At 43.1% G+C, this 27,684-nt stretch overlaps 2 protein-coding genes across 3 annotated transcripts in view; both read right to left on the bottom strand.

Annotated features, from left to right (window-relative positions):
• DHTKD1 (dehydrogenase E1 and transketolase domain containing 1) overlaps positions 1 to 7,367 on the bottom strand; it is a 106,291-nt gene extending 98,924 nt beyond the window's left edge. The window contains exon 1 of the mRNA XM_082072668.1: positions 7,020 to 7,367. The gene's annotated coding sequence lies outside the window, so the exon portion shown is untranslated. The remainder of the gene's footprint in view (positions 1 to 7,019) is intronic.
• PROSER2 (proline and serine rich 2) lies at positions 380 to 27,228 on the bottom strand. Of its 2 annotated transcripts, XM_082072721.1 has the most exons (4): positions 27,011 to 27,228; positions 17,246 to 17,461; positions 5,367 to 5,619; positions 380 to 4,297 (listed from the first exon to the last, which is right to left on the bottom strand). In XM_082072721.1, the coding sequence occupies exons 2-4, from the start codon at positions 17,378 to 17,380 to the stop codon at positions 3,321 to 3,323; spliced, it is 1,365 nt and encodes a 454-aa protein (XP_081928847.1). In that variant the 5' UTR covers positions 17,381 to 17,461; positions 27,011 to 27,228; the 3' UTR covers positions 380 to 3,320. The 2 variants fall into 2 exon arrangements, with proteins under 2 accessions (XP_081928847.1, XP_081928848.1); XM_082072722.1 differs by lacking the exon at positions 27,011 to 27,228 and having other exon boundaries at positions 17,317 to 17,453.
• Between the last annotated feature and the right edge of the window lie 456 nt (positions 27,229 to 27,684).

Genomic DNA, 27,684 nt, shown 5'->3' with positions numbered 1-27,684 from the left:
CTAGCACTAAACCTTAAGAACCTTGTCTATACATCTTTTGAACCCCTCCATGGATGGTGACTCCACCACTGCCCTGGGCAGCCTGTTCCAATGCCCGACAACCCTTTCCTGATACTTGGACAGAAGCTCGACACCACCTGTATTTCAGATACAATAAGAAAACCCTCTCCCTTTTCAAAACAGTGCAATCATGTCAAGGGTTCCAGCTGCCCCCAGCACAACCTGGGGCAGCAACACACCACAACCCAGCCTCCTGCTGCCTGCGGGAACCTGGGGCTGCAGCCCCTGGACTCAGTGCTGACCCTGGGGCGTCTGAGCAAAAAGCAGCCATGCTTGATAACCTGTTCTTCTGAGGGTGTTGATGTCAATTTAATAATCGTACAACAGCAGAGGTTGTTAATTTTAACTCTAAAACATTCCCTACTTGAAGCAGGACAAGTCCCTGTACAAGATGCTTTAGCCACCATCTCAGCTGTGCAGCATTTCATTACAAACCACAAAAAGCAACGTTATTAAACCAATATTAGCCATTAAAAAAGGCAACTCCATCCTCCAAGGAAGACGCATGCTACTGGGTGACAAAGAACAAAATTCCACCTCCCATCAGCCATCGTTTCCTTGGTTTTATCCCAGTTTAATAGATGATTCATCAGATTTGTGCAAGATAGCTAGCTCTGACACAAGGGGGAAAAGAATTAAAATCACAGCAACATATACACACAAAACAAGATACAAAAAATAGAGCTAAATTTATATACAGGTTATTAGCAGCTAGTCTCTTATCTTCATGTAGTACATGGCTTTACTCACTACAGTTTTAGGCACAGAGAAGGATTTACCAGCAGGATATTTGCTCTAATGAAGGGCCACAATTAATACCTCGTTCCAAGTCCTCCCTGTGTAGAAACTGGTTTATCTAATGAAGATTTAACTCTCACTTCCCACCAGTTGAGGACACAGCCCTGCACAAAGGATGAAAGAACACCATCCAGCTACTTCAGCATACTGCAGCTTTATGCTTTAGATATTACACATCTAATTATTATTATTGTTTTCACTAGGGTTATGTTACAGAGTTATTGAATAGTGTCAGGGTTGGGTTTTTTCCCCTGTTTGCTTAGCATGGACCCTCAGCTGTAAACAACTCAAAAGAAGAGCTGGCAAGAAATGATTAGATGTGAAGATGATTGCTCTGCACACACTTCACATTCATCACAAAGAATTTGCCTTCACAGGATTTAAAAGCACGAAAAGTCGTGAAACATTTAAATTTACTTAGCAGGTTATGTCAATAAACTACGATGCATCACCCACACTCAGGACTCCACTCCGGGCTCCACCGATGCAGGTGCTTCGATATATTTTCTGTGTTTCCTTGTCTCTCCAATTTAGGACTAGACTCAGAGTCCAGCTAAATAAGCACTTGCAGCATCAAGCAGCCGTTTTTGTTTCAGCAGCACTTCTGTTTGATTATGCGTGCCTAAGTGCCACGTGTTTTAATTACTGGTTGCTTATGTATAGTGCGGCTGTCACAGGGAGCAACATGATCCTTTACCCAGTGAAAAGGCTGAAAAGAAAAACTACATAACAGAACCAGACAGATAGCGTAGCAATGCAATTAAAAATTTAAGCAGCAAGCAGATAATTAAAACCAAAACTTTAACTTATGAGGCAGGTTGAAAATGACGCGAAGATTTCTCCTTCGCGACAGCTTCATTTCCAAGTACAGCTCAGCAAGTTTGAAATACTTTATCACAAGAAGGACAAGCTTGTTTATCACAGTTATGTCAGAGCTCGGAGCTGAAGGGTGTGTTAGTTTCTACTGTAGCCACTCCCCTCTTCTTCTCCAAGGTTTATTACTCAGCTCTCAGGAAAGAGAGGGGGCTGCTTGAGGCTTTGGAAAGTGCAGAGAATAAGTGAGTTTTTCCCTTTAGAAAACAAAACAAAGAACTCTTAAACATGCAGGAAAAACAGTGAGAAATTCAGAGGGACTGGAGTTTGGCATTTGATTTTAAAATGGCTTTTCAGGGTATTTTCGGTTATACAAAAAAAGGGATTTTTAACGTAGAACAGCAGCTTTGCCATGTAAAAAAAAAAAGAGTCACAACAACACAAATATATTTTGGGGGCATCTTTGAAAGCACATCCATTGAACAAAGGCAAAATACACCAACTCAGACCATTCCGGAGCGGTGTGCTCTTGCATCCAGCGCTCTCCTGTAACTCCACTTAGCCGCCAATAATTTTGGCTGTAACTTGTGTTATGCATTGGCAGGGCAGAACCGAGTAAGGCTGTGAACAGAGGATTTAGAGCTGTCAAGCTACAGGAAGATCCAATGCCAGTTTTTAGAAGTAACAGAACTTAAAATTACTCAGTGTAGTACAGCTACGGTTCAAAACGTAACAGTTTCTTCACAGGAACCCTAACATAAAAGACTTTTGACATAAGGTTCTTACATTTGGTACAAACTTAACTTGTTCCTATGGCTTCTCTGCTGTATGATCATCGGAACAGTTGGGGTCACAGATTGCCGAGGAGACTCTTTGGCTGTCAGTGCAAGAACTGATGCGTGTCCTTGAGGCTTCTCTGGTGCCTCTCACCAGACACGGCGTTGCTGGAGCGTGACCGAGAAGCAGGTGGCTGGGGAGAAAAGGCAAGACTTGCGGTGAAGCAGCAGAGCGATGCGGTCACCCCCACAAAGCCTGGGCCGCTCTGTCGAGGAGAAAATCAGAGCAGAAACCACCCTCTGTGCGGTGTTGAGTCGAGTGAGGACAGAGCAGTGGAGCAGAGGACTCCACCGCTGGCGGGGAACAAAGCCAAGCCGGGTGATACAGACAAAAAGTCACAGAAGTGCGTCACGCTGATCAGAAATTTCAGTTTTGACATTATCGCGAGCTCCCACGAACAGATATACACATGAGCAAGACAAATGGAGCTCTCTTTTGGCTTCACAAAGAGCAAAAGGAAGGTTCACCATTCAGTTTGCTATGTACAACAATACTGCACTGTTCACTTCATTAACGAGATGCTGTCTGCTACAGTCCAGCACGACTTAAATAAAACTCCTCTTGGTCACAAAGAGCAACAGGTGAGTGTGTCTGTAGGAGGGAGAGCCGAACCCCACTGCTGTGTGTGACGGCGCGTGGTGCCAGCCCTGGGACAGACACCAACACTCATTCCACAGCGTCCGGTACCGCCTGAGCTTCCCCGAAGCAGAAAACTTTCATCTTCCAATCTATTTAATCCCATTCCTGTTGGGACTATTGGAACACAAAACCATGCTGTGACCTCCCCCCCCGCTAAAATGTCCCCATCCAAATCACGCTGTCTCTTTCAGCAGTCCCAGCTTCCGAAGCGCCTCTCTCCGAGCTTCTTCTGTTGAGCCGCGTCCAGAAAACTTGACTGTTATCCCTTGGGATCGGAATCCGGAAGGTCTGGGCAGCGAACCCGATCTCCTCCTCATGTCTGGGTTTAGACCGGCTGGTTTATAGTCATTAGAAGTTTTTGCCGCATTCTGCTGGGTGCTGCTGACCTTGTTAGCAGCAAGAGCTACCTCTGGTTTGATTGTAACAGTTTTGCCTGTGGGAAGGAAGGGGCTGGGCTCACTTTTTAAAATCTGGTGGATGTTCTGATACCCGTTGGGAACAGCGTCTGCCTGTTTGGGCTGCACATCCAGCTGCTGAGCGCCTGGGGCACGGTCCACTTGGTCCTGCGCTGGCTTTCCCTTCACTAGGCCAAGTTTTGTCAGGGCCTCGTACCGTGTTTGCTCAGAGGAGAGATCCCTTAAGGAAGAACTTCTGTTGCGTGACAAGAAATCATTCTTCTGCAGCTTCTCCTCCAGTTCAGGTGCCAGAAAAGCTCCCCCGTTGATGTTGGCCAGCACCTGAGCTCTGCGCTCCTGGACATTAACTGCAGCTTTTGAAATAGTTTCATTGAATTCTTTGCCACTGACATTCGTTATGTTGATGTTGCTGGGGAACCGGTGCAGTTTGGGTGCAGGTGCGGGAGGGTGTTTCGGAGCCACAAAATAATCACCGTTGGCCACAGGTGTTTTCTTCCTGTCCGAATTCCCTTCCTTGAGGGCACTGGGGAAGCGCACCCTGCTCTCCGTCATCTTCTGGGCCACGATGAGCGGGGTGGGGATAGAACGGAGCAATTTCGGATGCTGAACTGGAGGAGGGGGCGGAGGAGGAAGAGGAAGCGTCTCAGACACGGCTGGTGGTACAGGGGGATGTGGAGGAAGGTCGGCAGGTACAGCCGGCTCGGGGCTCTCTGTTCTCTGGGTAGCATCCGACACTTGAAAGACAAAGCAGCAATAATGTTATTAAGTCTTCACACAGAGCAGACTCCACGGCTTGCTTTCACCCAGGATTAGCCAGCATCAGTCCTTCCCCGCACCCCAACCTTCCTAACTCAAACTCAGCCCACATTGCCAGAAGAAAATACAACTGAACTCCTAGAAATGGCATATTGTAGGTGATGCTATAGTTTGACTCACCGTATTTACAATGTATTCACTAGAAGCCCTCTATCTGCCATTCACTCACAATCAGTGTGTTAGCTTTACTGTATTGCAATGGCTGCTTTTTCTGTAAGAGTTTTGCAATTCTTATTTTTTTATTATAACAGCCAGGAGAGGACACGTTACATCCCACTGAATATACCAGCTGATAAATCCATTCTCCAAAAACGCAGACAACAAACTCTACAGGGTGAAGAAAACACACCATACACTATCTTGTTGCAAACCTATTGATCATAGAATCATTTTGGTTGGAAAAGACCCTCAAGATCGAGTCCAACCATAACCTAACTCTAGCACTAAGAGCCTTAAGAGCCTCATCTACACATCTTTTAAACCCCTCCAGGGATGGTGACTCCACCACCGCCCTGGGCAGCCTGTTCCAATGCCTGACAACCCTTTCCATGAAGAAATGTTTCCTAATATCCAATCTGAACCATGTCCCTTTGAGTCCCACGCAAAGTGAAACCACAAACAATCCGCTATCTTAAAACTCTCATAAAAAGTCTGAAGAGGTCTTATGAAGAAGTAGAGCGTGAACACGTTGACGAGCACTGCTCTGCCTTGCTGTGATGATTCTGCATAACACTCCGTTCTGTTCCAGCTCAGTCACCAGGTAGGCGACCGAGAGAGCAGTTCAACAACAATCATACGCATGACTTCCACAAGGAAAGAAAGTTATTTAAGAAATCCCAAGTCAAAAATCACAGCCCTTAAAGCTCCTGATGTCTAACAGATTCATCTTGAGGAGTAAAGAAGATACAGAATTTCTTTAGCTGTTTCGGTTGAGAATTAGAGTACGTCAGGGCCAAAGGGAAACCCACACTCAAGAAATCCTGTTACCTGGTTCTGCGTCTCTGCTGGAAGGCCCTTCATGGTCGCTGCTCTCGGGCGTTGACTGCACCAAGTCGATGATATCTTCGGTCTCTGAGTGACTGGACACATTTTCTTCTGTTGACCTTGGAGACTGACAGTGGATGCCACTGTCACGCAGGACTGGCTCCTCCAAGTCATCTTCTAAGGCATCGATGGTTTCCTCAAAGAACATGAGAACATCCTGCTCTTCGTGAGTTAAGTGTTTCAGACTCTCGTCATCCTATGGGGGAGAAAAAGAAAAATATCAGAAAGATTCACGCCCAGAGGTGGGTACAGGTAAGTACAGTGATAGCAGACACAGCACCACTTTTCAAAGGCAGGATAAACCAGGCAGCAGTCACATCAGAAGCATCTCCCATTTGCTGATTCACCCCTTCCCAAAGAGCATTTAGACACTAAAATGAAACAGGAAGAAAAAAAAAAATGTAAAAAGAAACAAAAAGAAGAAAAGCCAGGAGTTTACAGTACATCAGTTTTGACTGTAGAACAGCAACTAGTATTTCATCCTTTTAAGTACCCAACTTCAGTTCAGACAACAAGTGTCCATTTGAATTGGACAGAACACATTGCTAAAAAAAATAAAAGTGGACTAAAATAATAAAAATAATAAACAGCAAAAACGCCTCCACACCTGTGCCTTTACAAGGGTGAAGAGAGCTTCTTCAGGCTCCACACTGGAATAAGCTGTTTGAATTTCTGTGCTGGGTTGAGGGGAGCAGCATGGGAGGCAATGGGTGCATTCACAACAGTCCAACAAATGGGTCGATTCCCTTTTTGCTCCAGACCCAAGTGAGACTTGGCTTTTAGAGGCAGAGCTGGAGCCAAAACCTGGCTCTACCACCACAATCTCTGAGTTATTAAGAGTTATGTGGTAGATTGCAAAGAAGAAATAATAAGGAGGGAGAGGGTTTCTGAATATTTTTACCTTTGAGTTACAGAAAGGAAAAATTTCAGATAAATATGAAGATGTGTTTCTTAGCAGTAAAGTGCCTTGGGCTATTTTCTCCAGCAGGAAATAATCCTGTAGACCACAGAAGTGATAAATAATCACTTGGATTACCCAGTCTTCATTTTCTATGAGTCACTGCTCTTGATGAACACAATATCCCTATGAGAAGTGTGGCAGCGATGCGCAAACTCTGTTCCCTCCACCTACACCCTGGGAAACACTCACTTTTCCAGAAGCTTGGAGATGACAAAGAATGATTAGGAAAAGCACTGCATTGAGACAATGGATACAGGAAAGGCATTTCCCAAGAGAGCTGTGTGAGTTCTGGAATGTAACGAAGTATTGTTGAAAATAAAGTGACGTTTTCCCTTTTCTGGATTGGATTTCTTTCCCACCGTGCATATACTGGAAATTCTGCCATCAGTAACTTAACGTGAAGGCCTGAGCAAAGCAATACAAGACTGTTTCCTTTCTTTCCTCTGTTTTTCACTTCTCCAAGGACATCTCTGTGACAACCAATGATAGGACAAGGGGTAATCGGTACAAACTGGAACACAAAAGGTTCCACTTAAATTTGAGAAGAAACTTATTCTCAGTGAGGGTGACAGAGCCTGGAACAGGCTGCCCAGGGAGGTTGTGGAGTCTCCTTCTCTGCAGACATTCAAACCCACCTGGACACCTTCCTGTGTAACCTCATCTGGGTGTTCCTGCTCCGGCAGGGGGATTGGACTGGATGAGCTTTTGAGGTCCCTTCCAATCCCTGACATTCTGTGATTCTGTGATCTGCTTGTGCACGCAGGTAACAAAGCTACTTCTCAATGGTGGATTGGGGGGCATGTAGGTAAATACATAAAAGTACACAGTGCAAATACCCAGAGGTAGACGTGTTCTCGCTAGGGCAGCACAACTCGCTTCAAACTCACCATGCCTGTTCAGATCATCTTACATTACACTAGGATAGAATAAACCTGTGTGCAGCTCTACCTGTTAACTCAGCTCGCTGTGCAAATAAAGCTTTTATCCCCATCCCCGGCACTAAAAGTCAGAACAATGCACCTCTGCAGAAAAGTAATGCCTATAGATTAAGAACTATTCAGTGCAGCATTGTACCAGGTGGCAGTTAGTCTCTAAGCACTCAAAGCACTACAGATGAGAAAATAAATGCTTTAGGGCTATTAGTTGCCTTCTCCTGAGTGGCCAGCAGAAGGTTTTCCCTGTAAATAAATGAACAGAATACTTAAGACAGACACGCAGCCTTTCAGCCCTTCTGGGCTCAGATACTGCAGGATGGGATCGCTTATCTGTGGCTGCAACCACGTGGATGCAGCGGGCTGCAGCCACAGCTGGCACAGTGTTCTGCTAAAACAGAAGACTGGCATCTTGCAGGGAAATAGGGTGGTTTTGACAAGAGGTTCATTTTACAACTACATTTCTAGAGATTCCAATTGATTGTCATCAGGGTGAACGCAGGGTGAGACTCTTGCAGAGGCACCTGTAACCTGGCTGGCTGTCCATCCACGGTGTGCTGTCAGAACAACTTACCCCAGCCTGCAGCAAAACTGCTACAAAAGCTTAAGTTTGGCTGCCATTTGCACTTGCCTGTTTAAAGCGCTGACTTCAAAGGCTGACGTATCCCACAGCACCCACCGCATGGCAGAGTTCACTTTTCAAAGGCCAAGGAAAGTTTTACAGCTGCACTTGAAAAGTGAGAGACAGACAAGCCTTTTTCTTTTTTTTCCTTAATGGATGTTGCAATCTCCTTCCTTCCCCACCCAAATACTCATACAGCTGCTATGTCTGGTAGGCGAGAGAATGACAGGAAAGGAGCCCTTGTTGGGTAGGTCCCGGCTGGAGCTGAACTGGACTCCAAGAAGCTTTTGTAGCCTGTGAGCTCATTGCAGGAGCCAGACTTCCGCAGGCAGAGGGGAAAAAAAAGGAGTTGCGTTTAAGAGTTTTGTGGTGGCAGCAGATCCAGAGTGTGGTACAGCGCAGAAATCAGTGCACCGCACTTTGTCCATTTAAAAACAACCTGCTCTGTCATGGGCTTAACTCATTTGATAGACAGCTGAGCAAAACAGCATGTGAACTGAAGCAAAACACTTCCAGAAGCCCTTCCTTGTATCTGCTTTTGTGATGCAAGACCAAGCACTTGTCCATGACTTCTAAGATTTGCAGGGGGACTGGTCAGCAGAGCTCTGCCTGACTCACCATCCCTCATGGATCTCGCTGAAATGAGCAGTTTCCCTTTAGGTGCAGGACCAAAAAACAACTACTGTCACTCTGCAAATACTTTTGTACTAAATGCCATACCTAGATTTGAAAGGCCAACCTCAGTTGGCGCTTCCACAAAATCACAGGATGGTTGGGTTGGAAGGGACCTCTGGAGATCATCCAATCCAACTCACCTGCTAAAGCAGGTTCACCAGAGCAGATCACACAGGAATGTGTCCAGGTGGGTTTGAATGTCTCCAGACAAGGAGACTCCACAACCTCTCTGGGCAGCCTGGTCCAGGCTCTGGCACCTCAAAGGAAAGAAGTTTCTCCTCATATTCAGATGGAACCTCCTGTGCTTCAGTCTGTGCCCATTGCCTCTCATCCTGTTGTTGGGCACCATGGAAGAGAGTCTGGTCCATCCTCTTGACACCCACTCCTGAGATATGTACAAACACTGATGAGATCCCCTCTCAGCTTCTCTTCTCCAGGCTGAACAGCCCCAGCTCTCTCAGTCTCTTCCCTCATGCAGTTTTCCTTCAAGATGACCAAGTCACATTTCCTCAGCAAAAAACAAAAAACAAACAAACAAAAAAAAACCCCCAAAACCAGCATCTCTAAAGAACAGGAGAACAGGCAGCATTATGGCAGGTGACCATCCTGAGATGCAAGGCATCCAGCCTGGCTAGAAACTCCCTCAGGCGAGGCACGTTTCAGTTGGAGAGACAAGGAAATAATCCCATTTTAGATACACAAGCACTGTGAAAATAAACCTACTCAAGTTGGTCAAACTAAAGGAGCTCAGAGATGTAAAGCGAGCAGTGACTGAGAACAGAGGTATATTATCTAATGCCTGCTTATATTACTTACGTTATAGTAAAGCTTTCAGAAAGATGGGAGGAATGTTCTTGTACTCAGCTGGTGCCAGATTTAACTAAGGTTACCATGTCCATTTGTAATTAGTTCATTTCCCACATGTTCCAAGTACTGGAACAGTTCATATTCTTTCTGAGCTGGTTTTCCAGGTCTCCTTTCTCCTTGAAGAATCTGGGTTTTTAGGAGTCCAAGCAGAATCTTTTCAGCTACTCAAATTACTCCCCTCGTACTTTCCACCAGCTCCCTACTCTTAATACACAAACACACCTCCCAAAACTAAATCTCACATACACCTAACACTACCAACTTTAAAGCCACTGTCAAAAGGCAGCCTGGATTTGAAACCTGAAAATCATGCCTTAGCTGAAGATGCAAACAGCTGAAATAGCTGAGTATGCTCAGCTGGCATTAATATTTTAGATCTCTGTGCAGCCAAACATTTCCTGCTTATACCAAAAAAAGAGACTTATGACGGTCTTTGGTGTAAAAGAATTAAAGAAAAAAAAGAAGGGAAAAGGGAACAGAAAAGAATAATATAATCTGTTTCATAGAAGAGATCCTTTTCCCACCTAACAAAGCAGTGACTTAATATCAGAGGCCCACAATTTTTCACGTGCATCTGAAGAAATTCTTAAAATCACATCCAGATCTAGAACCTGAGGCCAGCCCAGCTTTAACAGGAGCAGAACAGTATGGGAAATCCCAAGACATCCGCAATGGTTAAATAAATTCTTCTGAAAGCTGCTCAAGAACCAAATGGTACTACCCACGTCAAACAGTTACGCTTCAATTAGCGAAATACCAGGAGAACAGTGGATTCAATTGATACATCATCAATCCCTTGACAGTGCCAAAGAATTAAAAAGCACAGCACCCTGGGAGAGAAGTGACTGGATGCTTCTCAAAAAAAGCATGAAGGGAGGAAACATTCTAATATGTAGGAAAAGAGACATATGGAGCACTACTTAGGCCTCAGCCTGCTAATAATGAGGCAGGTTGTTCCAGTTGTAAAAAGAAAGGAGCGGGTTAGAGCGAGCCCTGCACGCAGGAACAGTGTCAGAACAGGTACAAAAGCTGCAGTGCAGAAGAAAAAGGCCTTTTGATTATATTTACAGAAAAAGGAAACAGAATGGATCGTACCAGTGTGTCGCTTAATTTGGAAGCGAGTGAATTAGAACAAGAACTACCATAGAGAATCAGACCAAAAAGTCCATTTAGCTCAGCAGCCGACCTTCAACCCCCTATAATGCACAGGACAGGGGAGCGGGGCTGGGGGAAGAGCACTGCTGGAAATTGCATGGATTTATAGTTTTCTTCCCGACATCCAGTTTCCAGCAATACATGGCTTAAGGACTTCCCAGTTGCATCCGCATCTGTGCACTTAATAATCCTTAATGAGCTTTTCTAGCATGAATTCGTCTCATTGTTTAAGCCCATTTAAACAGCTGGCACTTGCAGCATTCTGTGGCAATGAGCTCCATAGTTTAACTGTGTGCTGGGTCAAAAAGTCCTTCCTCTACAACCCACTACCTGATGGTTCTGATAATGCCATTTCATTTGGTGAAGAAGACTGTAATATTGAATGTTGTCTTCTTCAGTTTATTAACATAATTGTACTTATGCGCTTCATAACAGCTAGGAGAGCATATAATCATTAGGTCAGAAGCGAAGAAATAAATGATCTAGAAGTATTTAAAAAATAAACTAAATGAACTGAAGTAATAAAGTGATCAAATTACTCCCAACCTACTTTTAAAGCAAGCTAAACCAATACAAAAATCTCCTTCAACTCTAACGACATCTCTTTGGTTATCAAAGTCAGGCTGATTGAGGGAAAACGGGGAGATATTTCAAACAAAAGCCACTAAACGCCGTTTTTACAAAACTTAATTATTTCTCAGCAACCTCATTTCTGACAAGAGGGTGATTGGCTTGACCAAGAGGCATAATCATGAGATGTGATAAGCCTTGAAGGCTTTAGTACATGAATATTCATTACATGAATATGGAAACTATGCCTGGATGAAGTCACTGCATGATATGTATAGAACTGGGAGGTGGGGGAGAGAGATATTTTGGAGAAGCAGCATAATGTATTATAAATTGAATAATGAAACAAGGCAAGTCCCAAAGAGATTTATCCCCACATCTCTGTTATCTGATACTTCACTAACGACAGCAGACAATTAACTTAGTATCTGTTGATGCCCTTATGCTGGAAGGTGTTGCTGCAAGAACGAGGTGGGCCAGAATAAAACCTTTGTGAATTGTATAAGCGTGCTGGTAGTGCTCAAGATGAAATTCAGTTGAACGCATGAATATAAGGTGATGAACAACAGCTAAGCATCTATACAAGACAAAGATTTGCAGGGCAGTTTAAACGCTGCAAAGAGGAAAGCAAGTGCTGTTCAGGTATGCAAGTGTCACTCTGGCATATATTAACCAGGGTGATGAAATAACAGCACATCCTCATTTGGAACATGGAGTTCAGATTCAGTCGCTGTACTTTGGAAAGGATGCGACCGAGCTGGCTAAGGTCCAGAAGAAAGCAAGGAGGGCTGGGAGTTTATCTGCACAGGAAGGCTGGAGCACATTATGTTTTAAAACAGGGAAGAACAGGTGGTACGCAGACACAGCCCTGTACATATTTTTATATATAAAACATTGACCGCTATGTGCACTGAAGACAAGTTAAAATTGGCTTTCACGTTCCACAAACTCTAATCCAAGCATTCCTTGAAGAAGGAAGTAGCGCAGTACAAAGAAACAGCTTTGGAAGTTCAGGAATGTCTATCAACGAGGGTTACAGAGAAAAGCTGCCAACCTGCTGGAATAACCTTTACTTACCAGATCCTGCTTTGAAGCAAAATGATGCAGCTTGTAGATCCTAGAGGCAATTTGTGTCCTATGCACATTCTCACAGGACATTTTACAGCAAGGTCAGTCCTTGCTAGAGTTGGGCTCTTTACCTTAGTTCTATACTCATGATCCAAAGCAAGCAGAACTCAAGCCCCTCATCCTCTCTACTCCTTGTCCTGCTGGTAGCAACAATGACTTTTATTTCCCAAAGGCATACTGCTTCCAAGTCACCCTAAATCAATTTAAAGTGGATGAAGCACAGCACAGCTCTCTCCACACCCTGTAAAGAATGGCTTCCACCTGCCCAAAGACAGCTGTACCCATAGAAGACATCAAACAGTCCCAGTTTTGGGGGGTATTGTTATTTGGCAAAGTACTTGGACGTGGTGAAAGATGCTGTAGTACAGTAAAGCCTGCAGGGTATTGGTATCAGTATCAAGGCAGGGGGGAAAAAAAAAACCACATTAATTTTATGAAAGAAGACTTTCTTAGGACTTTTCCTTGAATGTACCTGAAGCACAGTTCAGTATCACAAAACACCGCACACTGAAATTGAGAGGAAAAAAAGGTGGCAGTGGGCTAACAGACACACAATATATCCTTTTCCACTAATTCTGAAAACCACGCTGTGCCAGATCCTCTTCAGAGAGGCCCTGGCAAAGAGATGCAATACACTTCAAAAAAGAAGTCTGTTGCATTCATCCGTACTGATCCAAAAAGGATAAAGGTCACAGCAACTAACTTGTAGACGCCAAGAGACACCATTACTACAAAATAACCAGGTAAACCCCAAGTTAAATGGCTGAGTCAGTGAAATAAGATACTGAGTCAGCTCAGACTACTCACAGCATGCTTGTTCCTTTTGTCTTTGTAACCAATGTCCAGAATGTCACCTGTACCATACAAGGTGTTTGGTAGTGACAAACCATCTTCACTGACTGGGTATCAAGTCTCCTTAGAGCCAGAGGAAGTTTGTTTGAAGAAATAACACACAGAATAAGCAAGACATCTTTTCAGAATCATGGCTATCTGCCAATTTAAGCCATTTGATGAGGGACCAAAAGAAACAGTCACTTAATCGAACTCTGGAGGTCACCACTGCCCCAAAATGAGTGGTGATAAACAGGCATTAATCGAAAATCTGTCAGAGCCAAAGGCAAAAATAAAATAAAACAACCCACAGCATAATCCACTGAGAGTAACACAAACTCACTGTCCCTCAAACTTGTCACTCAGTAAGATGTGTTCAGATACAGAATATTTAATACCGAGGTTGCATCAGATCCAAGGCACTGACACAGCTCGCTACCAGTGCGGTTCCACATGGCACAGCTCACTTAAGGTACAACCAGCACCTTCTGGCATGATTTTCATGGGTGATATATTGTCCTAGCATGTTATTCACACCTAGAAACTAAAGCAGTTACTCATAGCTGAGAATAGTTACACAGTACAATTACCAGAGTGAAGCACTGAAAAAGAAGGATTGGTCTTAAGTCGGTCTGTGCCTATTCAGTCAATGGAACAAGACAAATTGCTTCCAAAAAAAAAAGCCAAGACCTAGTTTTATCTCTGAATTAAGTGTCCTTAAGTTGCTGCAACCGTATTTCACTGCAAGTTAATTCTTACACCACATATCAGGGAGTGTCACTCAGGAATGGGTTTGGGAGGCAGAACAGGGAGCTCTTGTTTACCCTCTGCCTTGGGTGGTATGATTGATTCCATGAAGCCAGAAAACCACCTTCACTAAAAAGAAATAAGAATATATGTGCAAATTTATATCCTCATGTATAAGAACTTTTACAGTTATAAGATACAGAGAAAAGCTGGGGGAAAGAAACAACTTTAGGTGATGGTGTGAGAGGGAAATACCAAGGCAAACATTCCTCCCATGTAAACGTAGGCTCGTGTACTTGTCTTCAGCTGCTGTGATAGGTTTGGCAGCACAAATTCAGACCTGAACATCTATCATTTATATGGATAATTCTACTGCAATCAAGACAGGACCCTGCTTTCCATTAAAAATAATATATATACATATATATTGCCTTTAAGGACTGCAGCTGACAAAGTTTAACTAAAAGCACCACCATGCAGGTAAGAAGCAGCTGAGAAACCTGGCAAAATTCAACTGACCTGACTGGTGAGAATCACACACCGGATTTTAAGACCTTTTTGGCACATGGCAATTCACGTCCATCTCCTCGTCATCCCTAACCCGACAACCAGTTCCACAGCAAGCAGTGCCAGTGCAGACACAGCCTGCGAGAACAGCCGACAGGCAAACCGGCCCTGCGCAGCCAGCGTGGGCTAAAGCCGCTCCAAGTGTTTGTCTCTATTATCACATCCCCAGGTTTGTTTGAATCCCACAGATGCAACACAAAGGTTATATTTAGTGACTAATGCAGTTTGACACCAAAAAGCTTAAGAGCCTCTTCTTATTGTAATCAAGTAGGAGGGAACCTGCAGCAGCACAAGGCCTGTCATAAAAAACCCTGTGATGCTTTTTTTCCTTTGCAAGGCCATTAAAAAAACCCTCAAAGTCAACACCGACCTCCCTTGTTGTGCCTCTAGGTGAACAGACCCAGAATGACAAATGAAGAGCCAAGTAAATCTGTAGTTACTTCTGTTTCAGAGCTAAGAAGGTCTGGTGTGCCTATAAAAAACCTGCCCCTTCCTTTCTCAGAATTAGTCTAATAAGAAATTACTTGTCTACACTAAGTTCTGTCCCCTCCCTCTCATTAGGCCATCAAAAGTTCAGCATCTTCTGAATCTTTTCAGCAAAACTACTGAAACAAGTAGTTAAGGTCTCCAGGAACATGTTCCAGCAACTAGCTTTTCCTCTTCCTAATCCTCTGATGCTTACTGGACTGTAAAGATCACTCTTTTAACACACAGTTAGGTAAGGATATAGAAAAGGAATATTTGAAGAATACTGCACTTTATTCTGAGAATTTCTAAAGCCTGAACAGATAAAAGGTATCAAGCAGTAGAACAATTTGGCTTTCTTACATCAGATCACAAAAAGGAAAGATCTGAGCAGCACTGAAGACTTGAGTCCTATTTACTCAGTTACAATCACCAGAATTTCCTTCATATTCAAACTCAGAAACTTAAATTATGCCTTTATTGAAAAGAGTTTCCATTCCCCAACCTGTTATTGCACACATGCTTTTTGTCAGGGACAAGCCACCTACTGTAGTGCTGGAAGAACAGTCATGGAAGGGGATCTGTGGCGCCAGAACTGAACTTGTCGCTTCATGCTTCACGTTCTTCAGGCACAGACTCAAAACAAGCAAACTAAAGCTTCAGGAACTTTTGCTGATGCACAGGTCTGATGGGAACTGCCAAAACCTGCAGCCAGCTTTTACTCCATCTATAAATTACAGCATTACAGAGTCGGAAGGGATTCCAATTCTAGCTGATGCATCATCATATGGTAAGATCTAGTTAGACTAAGGGAACTCATGTCATTTTCTGACACAGCAGACTCAGGATGAGTCTGTACAAACACTGATTTATACATAGCCTTGTTATTCAACACTGATTTTTTTCAAATGATCAGTCTCACGCCTGCTACTGCAGCTAAGAATAAAGCCCACGGAAACATGATTGGCTACTGGTTTGATGACCTGGAAAACTGGAGTCAGAGTAATACATAAAATTAACTTGTAATTCTGCATAAAGTTAACTTGTAATTCTTTAACAAAGTGCAAGTCCCACTGTAATTCTCCAAGATCCAGTTAGTTTTCATATAATAACATACTCCAAATACCTGAGTCCAAACTGTGTACTTGGCTACTCTCTTGACCTCTCCCATCCTGACCCTTCAGGCCTTTGTTGTAGAGCAGATCAGAAACAGTTAAGGGACTAAATTCAGTAATACTTGTTTTGTGTGTTAACTAGCAACACAAGCTGCATTAAGGATACAGCAGTATAGTAAACTGAGTTGTATTTTCACTAGAAACAAACAAGAAGGAGTAGAATTACCTCAGTTGCCAAAAAGCTCACGAAGCAGCACAAAAACACCGAATGTTTCTGAGGTGTACAGATAAATACAGGTATCAACTTGCCAACTTATTTTCATCACTTATTCTTCCACAGTAACAAACTACTTCACTACAAGGAAGCCAGCAGGGAGGGCGGAGGGAAAGATATGGAAAGCCTAATTCCATGTTTAAGGCAAGGCAGAGATTTAGATTCCCATTTAGGGAATTCATGTTTACCAGAGAGCTCTTTGCTCAATTAAAAATGGATGCTTTTCAAATGGTTGTGATGATTAAAAAAAAAAAATGCAAGGAACCATACCTGCTTTCTAGGCTCAGCCTGTCACAGTACAAACAGTGCTGTTGACTTCATTGCCTGAATCATCCTGCTAATTGGAAAAATGCAGAAGTGCATCCTACTCCCTCAGTTACTCACGTACTATTTAAATGGCCACACACTCATCCTCACTAACGTGAAGACAGCTTTGTTTATGGTGACGTATTTGTTACTCACCTAATTACATGAAGGTGGAATAAGCTGACGACCTTCAGTAGTGTCAACAAAGAGCTTAGGCAAGAAACAGCATATAGAGGCAACACTACCCTTAAGTTCCTTCCCAAGCTACTTAAGAAAGCAAGGGCAGGGGTTTGCAAACTGTGTACCACATGAAGGGTTGCACCAGTATAACGTGTGCTCCTCACCACCGTTCCTGGTTCTCTGGGAGAAACAGCCAGAGAGGAGCAATTTCCAATCTCTCAGGGACAGCCAGACCAGAAAAACAAGCTGCTGTACCAAATCAAAGTAGTTATATCTGGCCTTTCAGCCAAGACCACAAGCAACCATTTATGACTAGAAATTGCAAAATAAAAAAACCCAACACTTAATGGAAAAAATATTCCTGTGATGTGAACGAAGCTAGTAATGTAATTTGGATCATTAAGCATAAGGCTCATTAAACACTTACCAAGGCAGGATTTCTGCACTTAGCTTGGCTGCTGTGATTCTCCACGCTGCCACCCATCTCCATGCTCTCACCTGCGTGCTTTAGAGATATTTCAGATGCCATTTCAGAGGAATCCGAGAGGATATTTCTAGGCATCACACTCTCTTGATTTATCGATCCCGATGCAGTGTAGAATGTCACCAGCGTATTACGTAGGGCTGCTAACTTTATTCATTTCTGAAAACAGAGAACAAGGTGTTACATTTAAATTTGGTTTTTAAAATACTTGAAAAAAAAAAAAAATGGAAAACAAATAGTAAAAAAAATCCCACATGAGTTACTGAAAGGTGTATCTATATGCTCTAGAACACGTCTGCCACCTGTGGGCGCCTTTTCAAAAAATTGGTTGTATTCTAAATGGTGACTTTAAAAATCCAACATAGCAAGGCTGTATGTTGTATGTTTCCAAACCAGATGTTTACAGTTACAAGCATGGACCCTGCATACATACCTGTCCTACAGATTGATTGTTTTCCATTATGACACATAATTAACAGTAATAAAACCCCATCAGCTGAGATACCAACTGATCCAGTTCAAATATCTTCATCTTTTATTAGCTTTTTAGACAAGAACTCTATTTATCAGCTCATCTCAGGGAAACAGAAACCAGTTTATTTCCTAACACTGCTGCAGTTAACTCCTGTGTTACTGGAGCTGCTCTATGTCAACTTCTTCTGGTGAAAGATCCATTAACAAAACTTAGTGCCATTTCTGTACCATCTTGTTACACAGCAAAATTGCATTTTAAAGCTTACAGAGCTTTTATTTCACTCAGCCATGAAGAAACAGTGCTTGTACATTTGGAAGACACTTACTGGAACAGACATTTGCTCCAGTAAGCGCTGGTGCATAAGCCCCCATTTTTTTTAAGCCACCCTAGTGCTCAGTTCGGCAATACCTTTCTGAATTGTCATCACCTCCCAAAACACTCTGGCAAAAGTTCTTCCTCCATTCTCAAAATATCACAAAGATAAAAGTCATCCTTGCGTACAAACAGCACAAACAGGGGTGGGTAAAAAAGTAGAACCTAGCTCATTTCTTTCTCTAGTAAGTTAAAACATCCTTTGCAAAAAGAAATTATCTTGTTCTGTAACAGTCCATCTATTCACCCTGCCTGTGACTGGGAAGCAGGATTGACAAATTCCTCAAAAACAGTTGTTCTGAGGTACCATGTTAAACACAACCAGCTGGGAACTGGACACCACTACCCTGACACTGTACACATGAAATGAGATGGTCCTGGTTCCCGAGAGCTTCTCCCTTTATTATGGTTCGAGAGGTGACATGAGAAGCAAAGTCAAGTCTGCATTTCTAATTCAATTGGATTGCTTCTCCTGCCTCCCTATCCCTGTTGGCTGAGGGCTGAGAAACCGGAGCCTCCCGGTAAGCTGATTAGTGTTTCATGGCGCTGAGATAACATCTGCCAACGCTGAGCAACAATTCCATCCCGCTGATGGAGAGGGCTATGACATTACCAGCGGTACGTACCAACGCTCCCTCGTCTGTGCCGCGGCACCAGCCTGTGTCCTGTGGGACAGATCGCACACGGCACAGGCTGCGATCCAGCAAGTCTTGGAAGCACGATCCACATGAACAGAGCACTGGACTGCCATAATAAAAGCATCTGATAGCCTTTCTAATGAACATTAGGTCTAACAATTCAGATTTAGCCTTACTTTTACATAAAAAGAACATTCTGCCTTTCTTCTATTAATAAATATATAAATAGATGCAATGCATCCTCAGGATAGTGGTTTTAAATGATGTCACAGAGGTAGAAACATGCTCTTGGTCCTGGTTTTCAGAATCACAAGACAGGCAGAGAAGAGCCCAGCAGCAGGTGCTGCACCTCTGGCTGCCACATACCCAGGCTCAAACCAACACGCTTTGCTGCAGAAAGCTGAACTGGGAAAGAGCAGCCGCAGTCTAGAACATCCAGCTCCACCTACAACAAACTCTGTGCCTCTGAACAGCCACACACAACCGCACACACACAAGAAAATATATATATTTTTTAGAAGGCAACATTATCAGTGAAAATCTTGACACCTCTGAAATGCTACACACAAACACATGCACAAATATATATATATATATATATAATTTTTAGATGGCAAAACTATCAGAGAAAAGCTTGAAAAAATTCACAGAAAACTCCCACTGATTTCAGATTTCATATAATGACTTTCAAGTTCATGTTTAGATGGACAAGAATGTTTTTTGTAAGCAGGACCAGCAAGAGGTGAGTACTCCTACTGACATCCAACATAAGGTGAGTATTATTTCTCATCAGCATCATTTTTTGTCCAGGTGTCCTCAGTATAAACTGGACATGCCGTGTTTGTTCGGTCCCTCAGTGATGTGTTATCGACAACTGTGTTTTCTCAAAAATAAGACCTACCCCAAAAATAAGCCCTAGCACGATTTTTCAGGATTTTTGAGGATGCTCAAAATATAAGCCCTACTCCAAAAATAAGCCTTAGTTACAGTTCATTAAAAAAGTCAATTTAAATAGTGTCGAGCCAGCTATACATCTAAAAAAGTAAAATTAATTGGCAATAGAATACAACAGGACAGATGGGGTTTGGAGAGTTATGATGATGTTTCAGAAGATGATGAACATGACTGTATTTGAATATATGTTGATTTTTTTTTTTGTTCAAGAATAAATGTAGATCGTTGTTCATGGAAAAATAAGACATCCCTGAAAATAAGCCCTAATGCATCTTTTGGAGCAAAAAATTAATATAAGACCCTGTCTTATTTTCAGGGAAACAGAGTACTAGACTTCTAGAGTTATACTCAAAACTGTTAGTGAACATTTGATAGACTACATTATGAGAGGTCATGGCTCCAGATTACAACACATTTCATAGACAAGACCTACATTAAAGCCTAACCAAATGAAGATATTAATCCAAGTTATCAAGAAACCAATTAATGGGCTAAAACTTTGAAGGAGAAGAAGGTATTTAAGAATACTGCTCTGCTTTCTCCAACAGGAAAACCTTAACATAATGAGGTCTAAGCTTCATAGTGGGCTATCTGCATCCAGGACAGCAGGAACATCCAGATCCAGTAGCAATAAACATTAAAGCCACAAGTTCTTAAATAACAACAAATAACTGCTCCCAGCGAGCTCCTGTTACTCATACTGGAGCTCAAGAACAGGTGTGAACAGTGAATAAAAGCAGCAACTGTGCCACCCACACAAGATCAAGCATCACAGCATCAGTTCTGTGTCTGTGTTGTAACCTGGGGCTGCTTGGGAGGTTTTACTCATTTCTGAGAAGCTCGGGAGCAGGTGTGATGGCCTGTGAGCCTGAAAAAAGGGGTGGGGACCAAGTCTTTTTCCCTTCCACCTTTCACATTATCTTTAACACTTCAAGGGTACATGTCAATAAGATTGTAACCCATTCACATATTATTTCTTCTCCCCTTTGCTGTATTTTTCATGCTTTAAGGGCAAAACTCCTACATATTTGCACAGTTACACTGCTGCAATACACAGAGCATGCTTCACAAATCCCCCTCCTAACCATGGCTAACACAGACCCCCCGTCACCTCTTTCTGTGTCCCCTCTAAGTGAAAGACTTTGTGGATTTAAGATAGAAATAGCCAAGAATCTACTGAATTTCAAGGAGACCCCACTCCCTGTTTCAGTGGGATTGCCTAGGTAACAGTTCAAAAACACAGTCAGCATCCTCAGAGAGAGCAAGAACAGCAGGACCACAGGCGGCTGCTCCTCCTGACCTTCAGAGATGCATTAAATATGAAAGTTGCTCACAACAGGATTTGTTGCTTGATCTATTCAATGCATGGTAGTGGGGTTTTTTTGGTTGGTTTAAGTGATGTGTGCCTGTAACATTAAGGATATATATATATATATATGTATATATAAAGTCAGACCATGATAAAAGAGTGCAGAACTGTCACAGGAATAGTACTATTTGGAGAGAAGAGCCCAAATATCAAACCAAAAAGGCACCTTAGGGCAGCTGCGATTATATCAACTGAAACAATCACTGCTCAGTTACACTAGAACTATCTTCATGAGGTATTTAAAACAATAGAATTCACCTGTTGTGTGTGTTTCTCAGAGGCTAGTGGAAGGAAATTGAAATATTCTGAAGTCAACATTGATTTTTACCTCCAAAGATTTAATTTTCCTTTGGCACATAATTCAGAGAGACTGTAGTAAGCTGCCATCAAAGATACAGTGCAGTCTGTCCTTTTAAAAAGGGTATTTTTACAGTTTTGCTGACTAAGATTACTTCTGCACTGTAGTTCAATGTTAGCATTTGTAAGTGACTATTTCTGTAGTAGCAGGAGATGGAAAAAAAACCTGTTTATTAATAATCCTGTTTGAAGACTGGCTTAATAGGCAAAAAGATCAATCTCGCAAAAATGGATGACATTTAGTGGCTAAAAGTCAACCACCACATAAGGCAGGAGCCAAAAGCCAGTAGACAGCATCATCCCACTTACTGCACGATATATTTAAGGTAAGTAGAATCAACAATTTTTAGAAAGTTATCATGCATTTTTAAAAGGGCACAATATCAGTCTCTTTCTCCCTTCAATATACGTGCAATTTCTAGAACACTCTTTGCATAAAAGATGTTTTTAAGCTACATTTCTAAGCCTAGACTGTACTCTGAGTATCACACACACTTTGCCTGTGCTTAAACAGCCATTTCTCAACGATACGACTGAAACAGAAGAGCTGGCCAGTGAAATGCAAGGTTTGTTTAATGTGTCAGCTCTATATAGACATACCAACAACATACCAACACACACTCTGCTTTGTACAGACCATCGGTTGTCTTGCACTCTGTGATGGTGCTTGAGTTTGGAAAGTTAAGCATCTGGAAAATACATCTGAAAGTGCTCTGAGGTCAAAGCGTTACTGTGGGATAAGTCCTGTAAAAATGACAGTACAGGGGCAAGCTAGAGACCTGTATCTTTATTAGCCTTTGACAGCAGCAGATGCTGAGGGAAGAGCGTGCAAAAGAAGACAAGCAGAAAGCAGGAATTCATTCAGGTTCCTGCACATTGTGGTCAGGAGACCCGAGGGCTTCCCAAAACAGGCCAGGTATTTGTGTCTAATAACCTGATGAATTTTTCCTTGTATTAAGCAGTCCTGCAACATACCTTCAAACCTGCTGTACGAGATCACAGCTGAACACAACCAGCTGGCCCCTGACCTGTCTTCACTGAGCCACTGCTGTTACAGGCTCCTCAAAACCAACTGATCCATTAAGGTGGGCATATTCCTCCTTACAAACAGAGCTACCAGCAACTGAATTCTTACCTCCTTCGGGATATGAAATACAGAGTAAGCCCTTGAGCTTTTGGGGGAACTCATGTCCCACTCTTGTGATCTACAGGGATACCTAAGCTTTCTGGTAGAGGAATAGACTAAGCGACAGCACCACCTACAAAGGACAGTCCTCATGGGGACGTTGATTAACTCCAGCAGCACACAGGACGGCTGAAGAGGTATCACTTTGAGCACATAAAAAGCCCAGAATCAGACAGTAAATTTATAAGGTATTCTTATAGAAAGAATCAAAACAAAATTGAAGTAACAACTGGCAATGCTTGATGTTTAGGAATCAAAGTAAACCAAAACTGGCCAACACAGCTGAATTCTGAGTTTTCTTCTCTGTATCAATGCGCTAATGCATTTTACTATGATGCATATTCCTTATCTGCTCATAAAAAATCCTGTCTGTCCAAAACCAGTCATGGCTATTTAACATTCAGTAACCAGGAAAAGTTCCTGCCCTTGTTTAGAGAGGGACTGTCACCATAGTACAGCCAGCCAAATAAAAATGCTGACCATTAAAAAAATAAGCACAAAAAAAATACATACACACACACACACATCCCCCAGTCTGTGACAGTACAGTCCTCTAAACAGGAACCAGGCCAACAGCATTTTTATAGACATTACCTTGGATATCAATTCTGATTGATATTTTCAGAACAGGCATTGAGTAAGTTTGAACAATATTTAGCAAAGCGGGAACTCGGGGTACCCTCACAGCAGCATGGCAGCCCTGGGCTGAGATGCAGCTACAATCAAAGTAATTACAGTCTTACCAACCACACAAGACCCACAGAATTCAAGGGAAAGCGATGCAATATTTTGTTTTAAACTTTCTGGTTTCTGTCATGCATTCATGACAATTCAAACTTTCCTCTACAGGCTGAAGAGCTACAAAATCCGTTAGTTTTAAAAACTAAAAACAAAGAATCTCTCAGTCCTCTAAATCTGGAAGCTGGAGCCTCAAGAAACACACTGAATGTCATTCATACAACTCACACTAGAATTTGCGAGAGCTGCCAACAGTGAAATAATTAAACCTGTGTACATAAGTTTTTAAAAGAACTAGATGGGCAAGGCACCAATTCAGTAAAAGTTAAATCCAGCTGACTTCACTAGGATATTTCATCACACGCTTAAATGGTTTGCTGAATTGGATCTCCAATTAAATGTAGCAACCACTCAGAAAGAAAGGAAACAATCACAAACCAACATTTTCATCACCCAAGTGATAATTCAATTACTACACTGAATTCTCCAAATCATGCTTAAGGTCACACCCCTGACTACATTAATATAAGCCTCAAGATACCAGAAAAGGAGTTCAGTACTGTGCTTCATTTTTAACTGGTCTTTCTGGATTTTCAAGAACAGCCTTTTTTTAGTTTTTTTGAGACCTTATGCTTTAGAAACTGATGAAAACCAAGCCAAGACAAGAGACCTTTTGCCAAAGCCTAGACCATCACTACCTCAAACCTCCTTGTAAGTAAACTCAGTTCCTAGATCACTCCATCAACAACAGTTTCAGCCGAATAATCCTGTTGCCTAAAGCAGTGGCAAAGGTTCATATATAACACTGTGGATTAAAACAAAAGATCCCTGAAGTTGCTCTCATCTCTCGCAGATTTACAGCAACATAATCCTTCCCTGCCCCAACTAAAACTACAGCCAGTGACAAGTAGTTACTTTTCTTCAGATTAAGGCCTTACCCAAGGATAAGGATAAGGCTCTCACTGGTGCTCTGTGGTTGAGATTTGATGACCAGTATCTGCTCAGTGGGGAAGCTACACATGATACCCAGAGATACCCAGATATCCAGTATTACATGGGGCTTCAAACGCATCCAGGCAATGGCTGAGGTCTCATCCGACTTCAAATGTCCTTATGCAAATTTCAACAAGAAAAGTGTTCAATTATTTTAGAGTTACTCTTTTAAAGTCTATGTTAACATCAGGGTGGCACTATCTGTGACAGACAACACTTTAGAAACATCAAAAGTACACAAACCATTTCAGGCACAGACTCCTCTGTAATTAGTCAACTTCTGTCTTGTTACAGAGGTAGCATCACTGGGGCTTAGGGTTTCATTATGTAACTACTGAACCAAATCCTGTTTTACAACGTATTTAAGACAGCAAGATAATTTTCAGCCCTGGTACGTCTGTGTCACAGTCTCACAGGCAATTCTTAGGTTGCTCTTCTATGTTTCTTGTTGTGACTGCTGTGCTGGTACAGGGAGGAGGGCAGAAGACATCTGAAGCACAAAGCAGAGGTGTTTGCTCTAAAAAGCAGCTAATTTAAAGCATGTTTCATTCTTATGTAAGTACATAAAGGTCTGCCTGCCCAAGGCAAACAGAGCTGAAAACAGCACTGGCAAAACAGAGCAGTAGAGTCTTGCCCTGGACTTTCCTCAGTACAAGGATAATCAATACACACCCAATTGAAAAGGATATCTTTAGACAGTTAGCTACACTGGAAATTAAAATTCCTTTATTTTTTAATTCAAAAAAAGGAGGGAGGACTTGGTAACAGCGTTTGACACAGCCTGTCTGTCTGGCTTTGAAAGCCACACTGGTACACTCATTTATTTTCATGCTCTGGTATTTTAGAAGGTCAGTGAGCCTGAAACTTGTCAACTGCTCAGGAGTTAAGTTGTTTCAGTTACTATATCCAACCAGCAAGCTCCTCTGCCAACATTCTTGGTTAATATTTCTCTCAGAGGCACGCAGAGAAACAGCAGCTACAACCAAGAGGAGAAGAGTTTTACTATCGACAAAATATAGAGATGCAAAAGCAAATCGCCCTGCTCCTTTGCAGTGTCAGGTCTTACTTGTACTTCTAGTCATAAAACTTCATTTTACTCATTCACTGTCCACTGTAAAAACCCCAAACAAACCCTTGGTAAGAAAGACACAGCTAGAAAAATCTATCCAATTTCTGAGAAATAATTAGTATCTTCATTTCTTAGAGACCTAACTTTCCCTCCCACCCGCCCTTTTACTGTTTAAACACCAGCTCCCCCCCTCATACAGGAGTAATTACTGCAAAGGAAGGAGAAAAGGCACAATCATTATTCTTTATAGTGGTACCTGTACAATGAACTCCATCTGCAATGCTGCATTAGTCAAGGATCTGTAGAAGAATCTTAAAGTAATACCCTTTTTATTAGCCTAAGCCAGAAATTGCAAAAGCTTCTAAAACCAAGACTTATGCTTCAGGGTTTGGAAAGAAGTCCTTCCTTCTGTACACTTCATAAAAGGAAGAGGAAAGGAATAATTGTTGCTTACATTTCTGATATTTTTTTATAGCTTAAAATCCTTGCAAAGTTTCCAAATTTCTTTCCGGTTTCATCTGCATGTTTGTTACCACAGGAATCATCTCTTGTTACACCCATGCCCATGACCAAGCACAGCAGATCTCCACTTTCAGCTACCGGACTAAAACAAAAACTATTCAGGAAACATGCCCTTGAGATCCTGGACTATCAAAAATCCCAAGAGCGTTTTTAAGGGTGTGGTTTCTCTTACACACACTCAACATTCCCCAAAGTACCCAAGATTATGTTTCTGAGAAGCAGCAGCCGTCTTCACGCTTCACATCTCCAGATGGAAAAGGCACCTGACACAGGGCAGGGGCACAAAAAAAAGGGCATTTTGAGCTACAATCTGCTACATTTCAGCATTTCAGCCAACAGTTTTTGCCAATGCTAAAATTAAATTGCAGATAGTCTGAAAACAATGAAGAGGAATAAAGCAGCTCTTTCCCATCACCCTTAGTCAGTCAGCAATGCCATACACTGAAAGTTTAACAATGCATGGGTATGCAACCTAAACCTTTTTTAATTCTCTTTTCCTCCTTTTTTTTTTTTTTTTTTTTTGTTAATTTGAAGTTGCCAGTTATGACACAGAAATTGTTTTTAGGCAGGATACGATGGGGAAGAGAAATCCAAGAAAAAAAAAAAATGAAAAACAAAAAAATAACCCTTAACACAGCTCGATACAGGGAAACTAAGCCTCGCATTTGTGGGAAAGCGGTTAGTTCTTAGTTTTTCTCCTCACCTGCTCTGTACACAAAACTAACCCAGCAGCCCTGGGGCTGCGCCAGCCTCCCCTCACTGAGAGCGGAACGAGAACCGCGCAGCTACACGGACCGGCGTAAGGAAAAATTAATTAAAAACCCATTAGTGACTAATAAAACCAATATTGAACCACTCATATCAAGAGCTGACAAACGCGCGGGGCGCTCCGCGGCCTTTCGCCGAAGGGGCCGCTGAGGGGGAGCGAACCCGCGGCCGGCGGAGCGGCGGGAACTCAGCGCCTCGCGGCTGCGGGAACGAGGGGGAAGCGAAGATCCCTCAGCGAGAGTCCGCGCAGGGCGAGGCTGCACTCACCGGCTGCGGGAAACAGTCCGGCTGGTGAAGGACAGGACGAGAAGCGGGAACGAGCCCGGACGAAGGACAGCAGGTGGGAGAAGCAGCAACTCCAAGCAGCCACGGGCTCCGGCGAGCACCGAACTCATGCGCACTGCGCCCGGCCACCACCCACGGCGGGCGGTTAAAGCGACAGGCGCTGCGCTGGGCGGTTCGCCCCGCGCGGGGAGCGGCAGCCGTCACAGCTCCGCCTCGCCCGGGCGGGACGGTCGCCTTTGTCCCTCTGGGCAGGGCATAATGCCGGTGCTCCTCCCTCCGGGTTCGCTGTGGTCTGGGGGGTTTCGGTGGGCTGGCGCGTAACCCCGCGCTGCGCGGTTTAAACGCGTCTCCGCGCCCACAGCGCTGCCCGCGGTGGCTTCGCTGAGGGGCTGTCCCCAGTGTCCCCCCTGCGGTGTGCGCGGGTGGGGGACCTGGGTCTTCACAGCCGCCCCTGGGCGCCATGACAGCCCGTACATAGCGATACCTCTGAGGACACTGAGGTAAAACCTTGCCCGGCCCCGGCGGGAACAGCGCCGATCGTGAGGGGTAGATTGTGTTGGGTCTGGTGTCCATGGGGCTTGTCCATCCGCTGAGGAAAAGGTTACAGAGTCACAGAACGTCAGGGATTGGGAGGGACCTCCAAAGCTCATCCAGTC

Source organism: Streptopelia decaocto (assembly GCF_964273445.1).
Source record: "Streptopelia decaocto genome assembly, chromosome: 1".
Taxonomy (NCBI): domain Eukaryota; kingdom Metazoa; phylum Chordata; class Aves; order Columbiformes; family Columbidae; genus Streptopelia; species Streptopelia decaocto.
Note: the sequence above shows the minus strand (reverse complement) of the source record. Positions and strands in the feature narration are given on the sequence as shown.

Bases quoted from the DNA above. Each gene is read 5' to 3' on its own strand.
- PROSER2 (XM_082072721.1), bottom strand. From the start codon at position 17,380: ATGCCTAGAAATATCCTCTCGGATTCCTCTGAAATGGCATCTGAAATA. The intron at 5,620-17,245 runs GTAAGTGTTTAA...TCTCCCCCATAG, and splicing joins AGTGCAGAAATCCTGCCTTG to GATGACGAGAGTCTGAAACA. The intron at 4,298-5,366 runs GTAACAGGATTT...TTGTCTTTCAAG, and splicing joins CAGCAGAGACGCAGAACCAG to TGTCGGATGCTACCCAGAGA.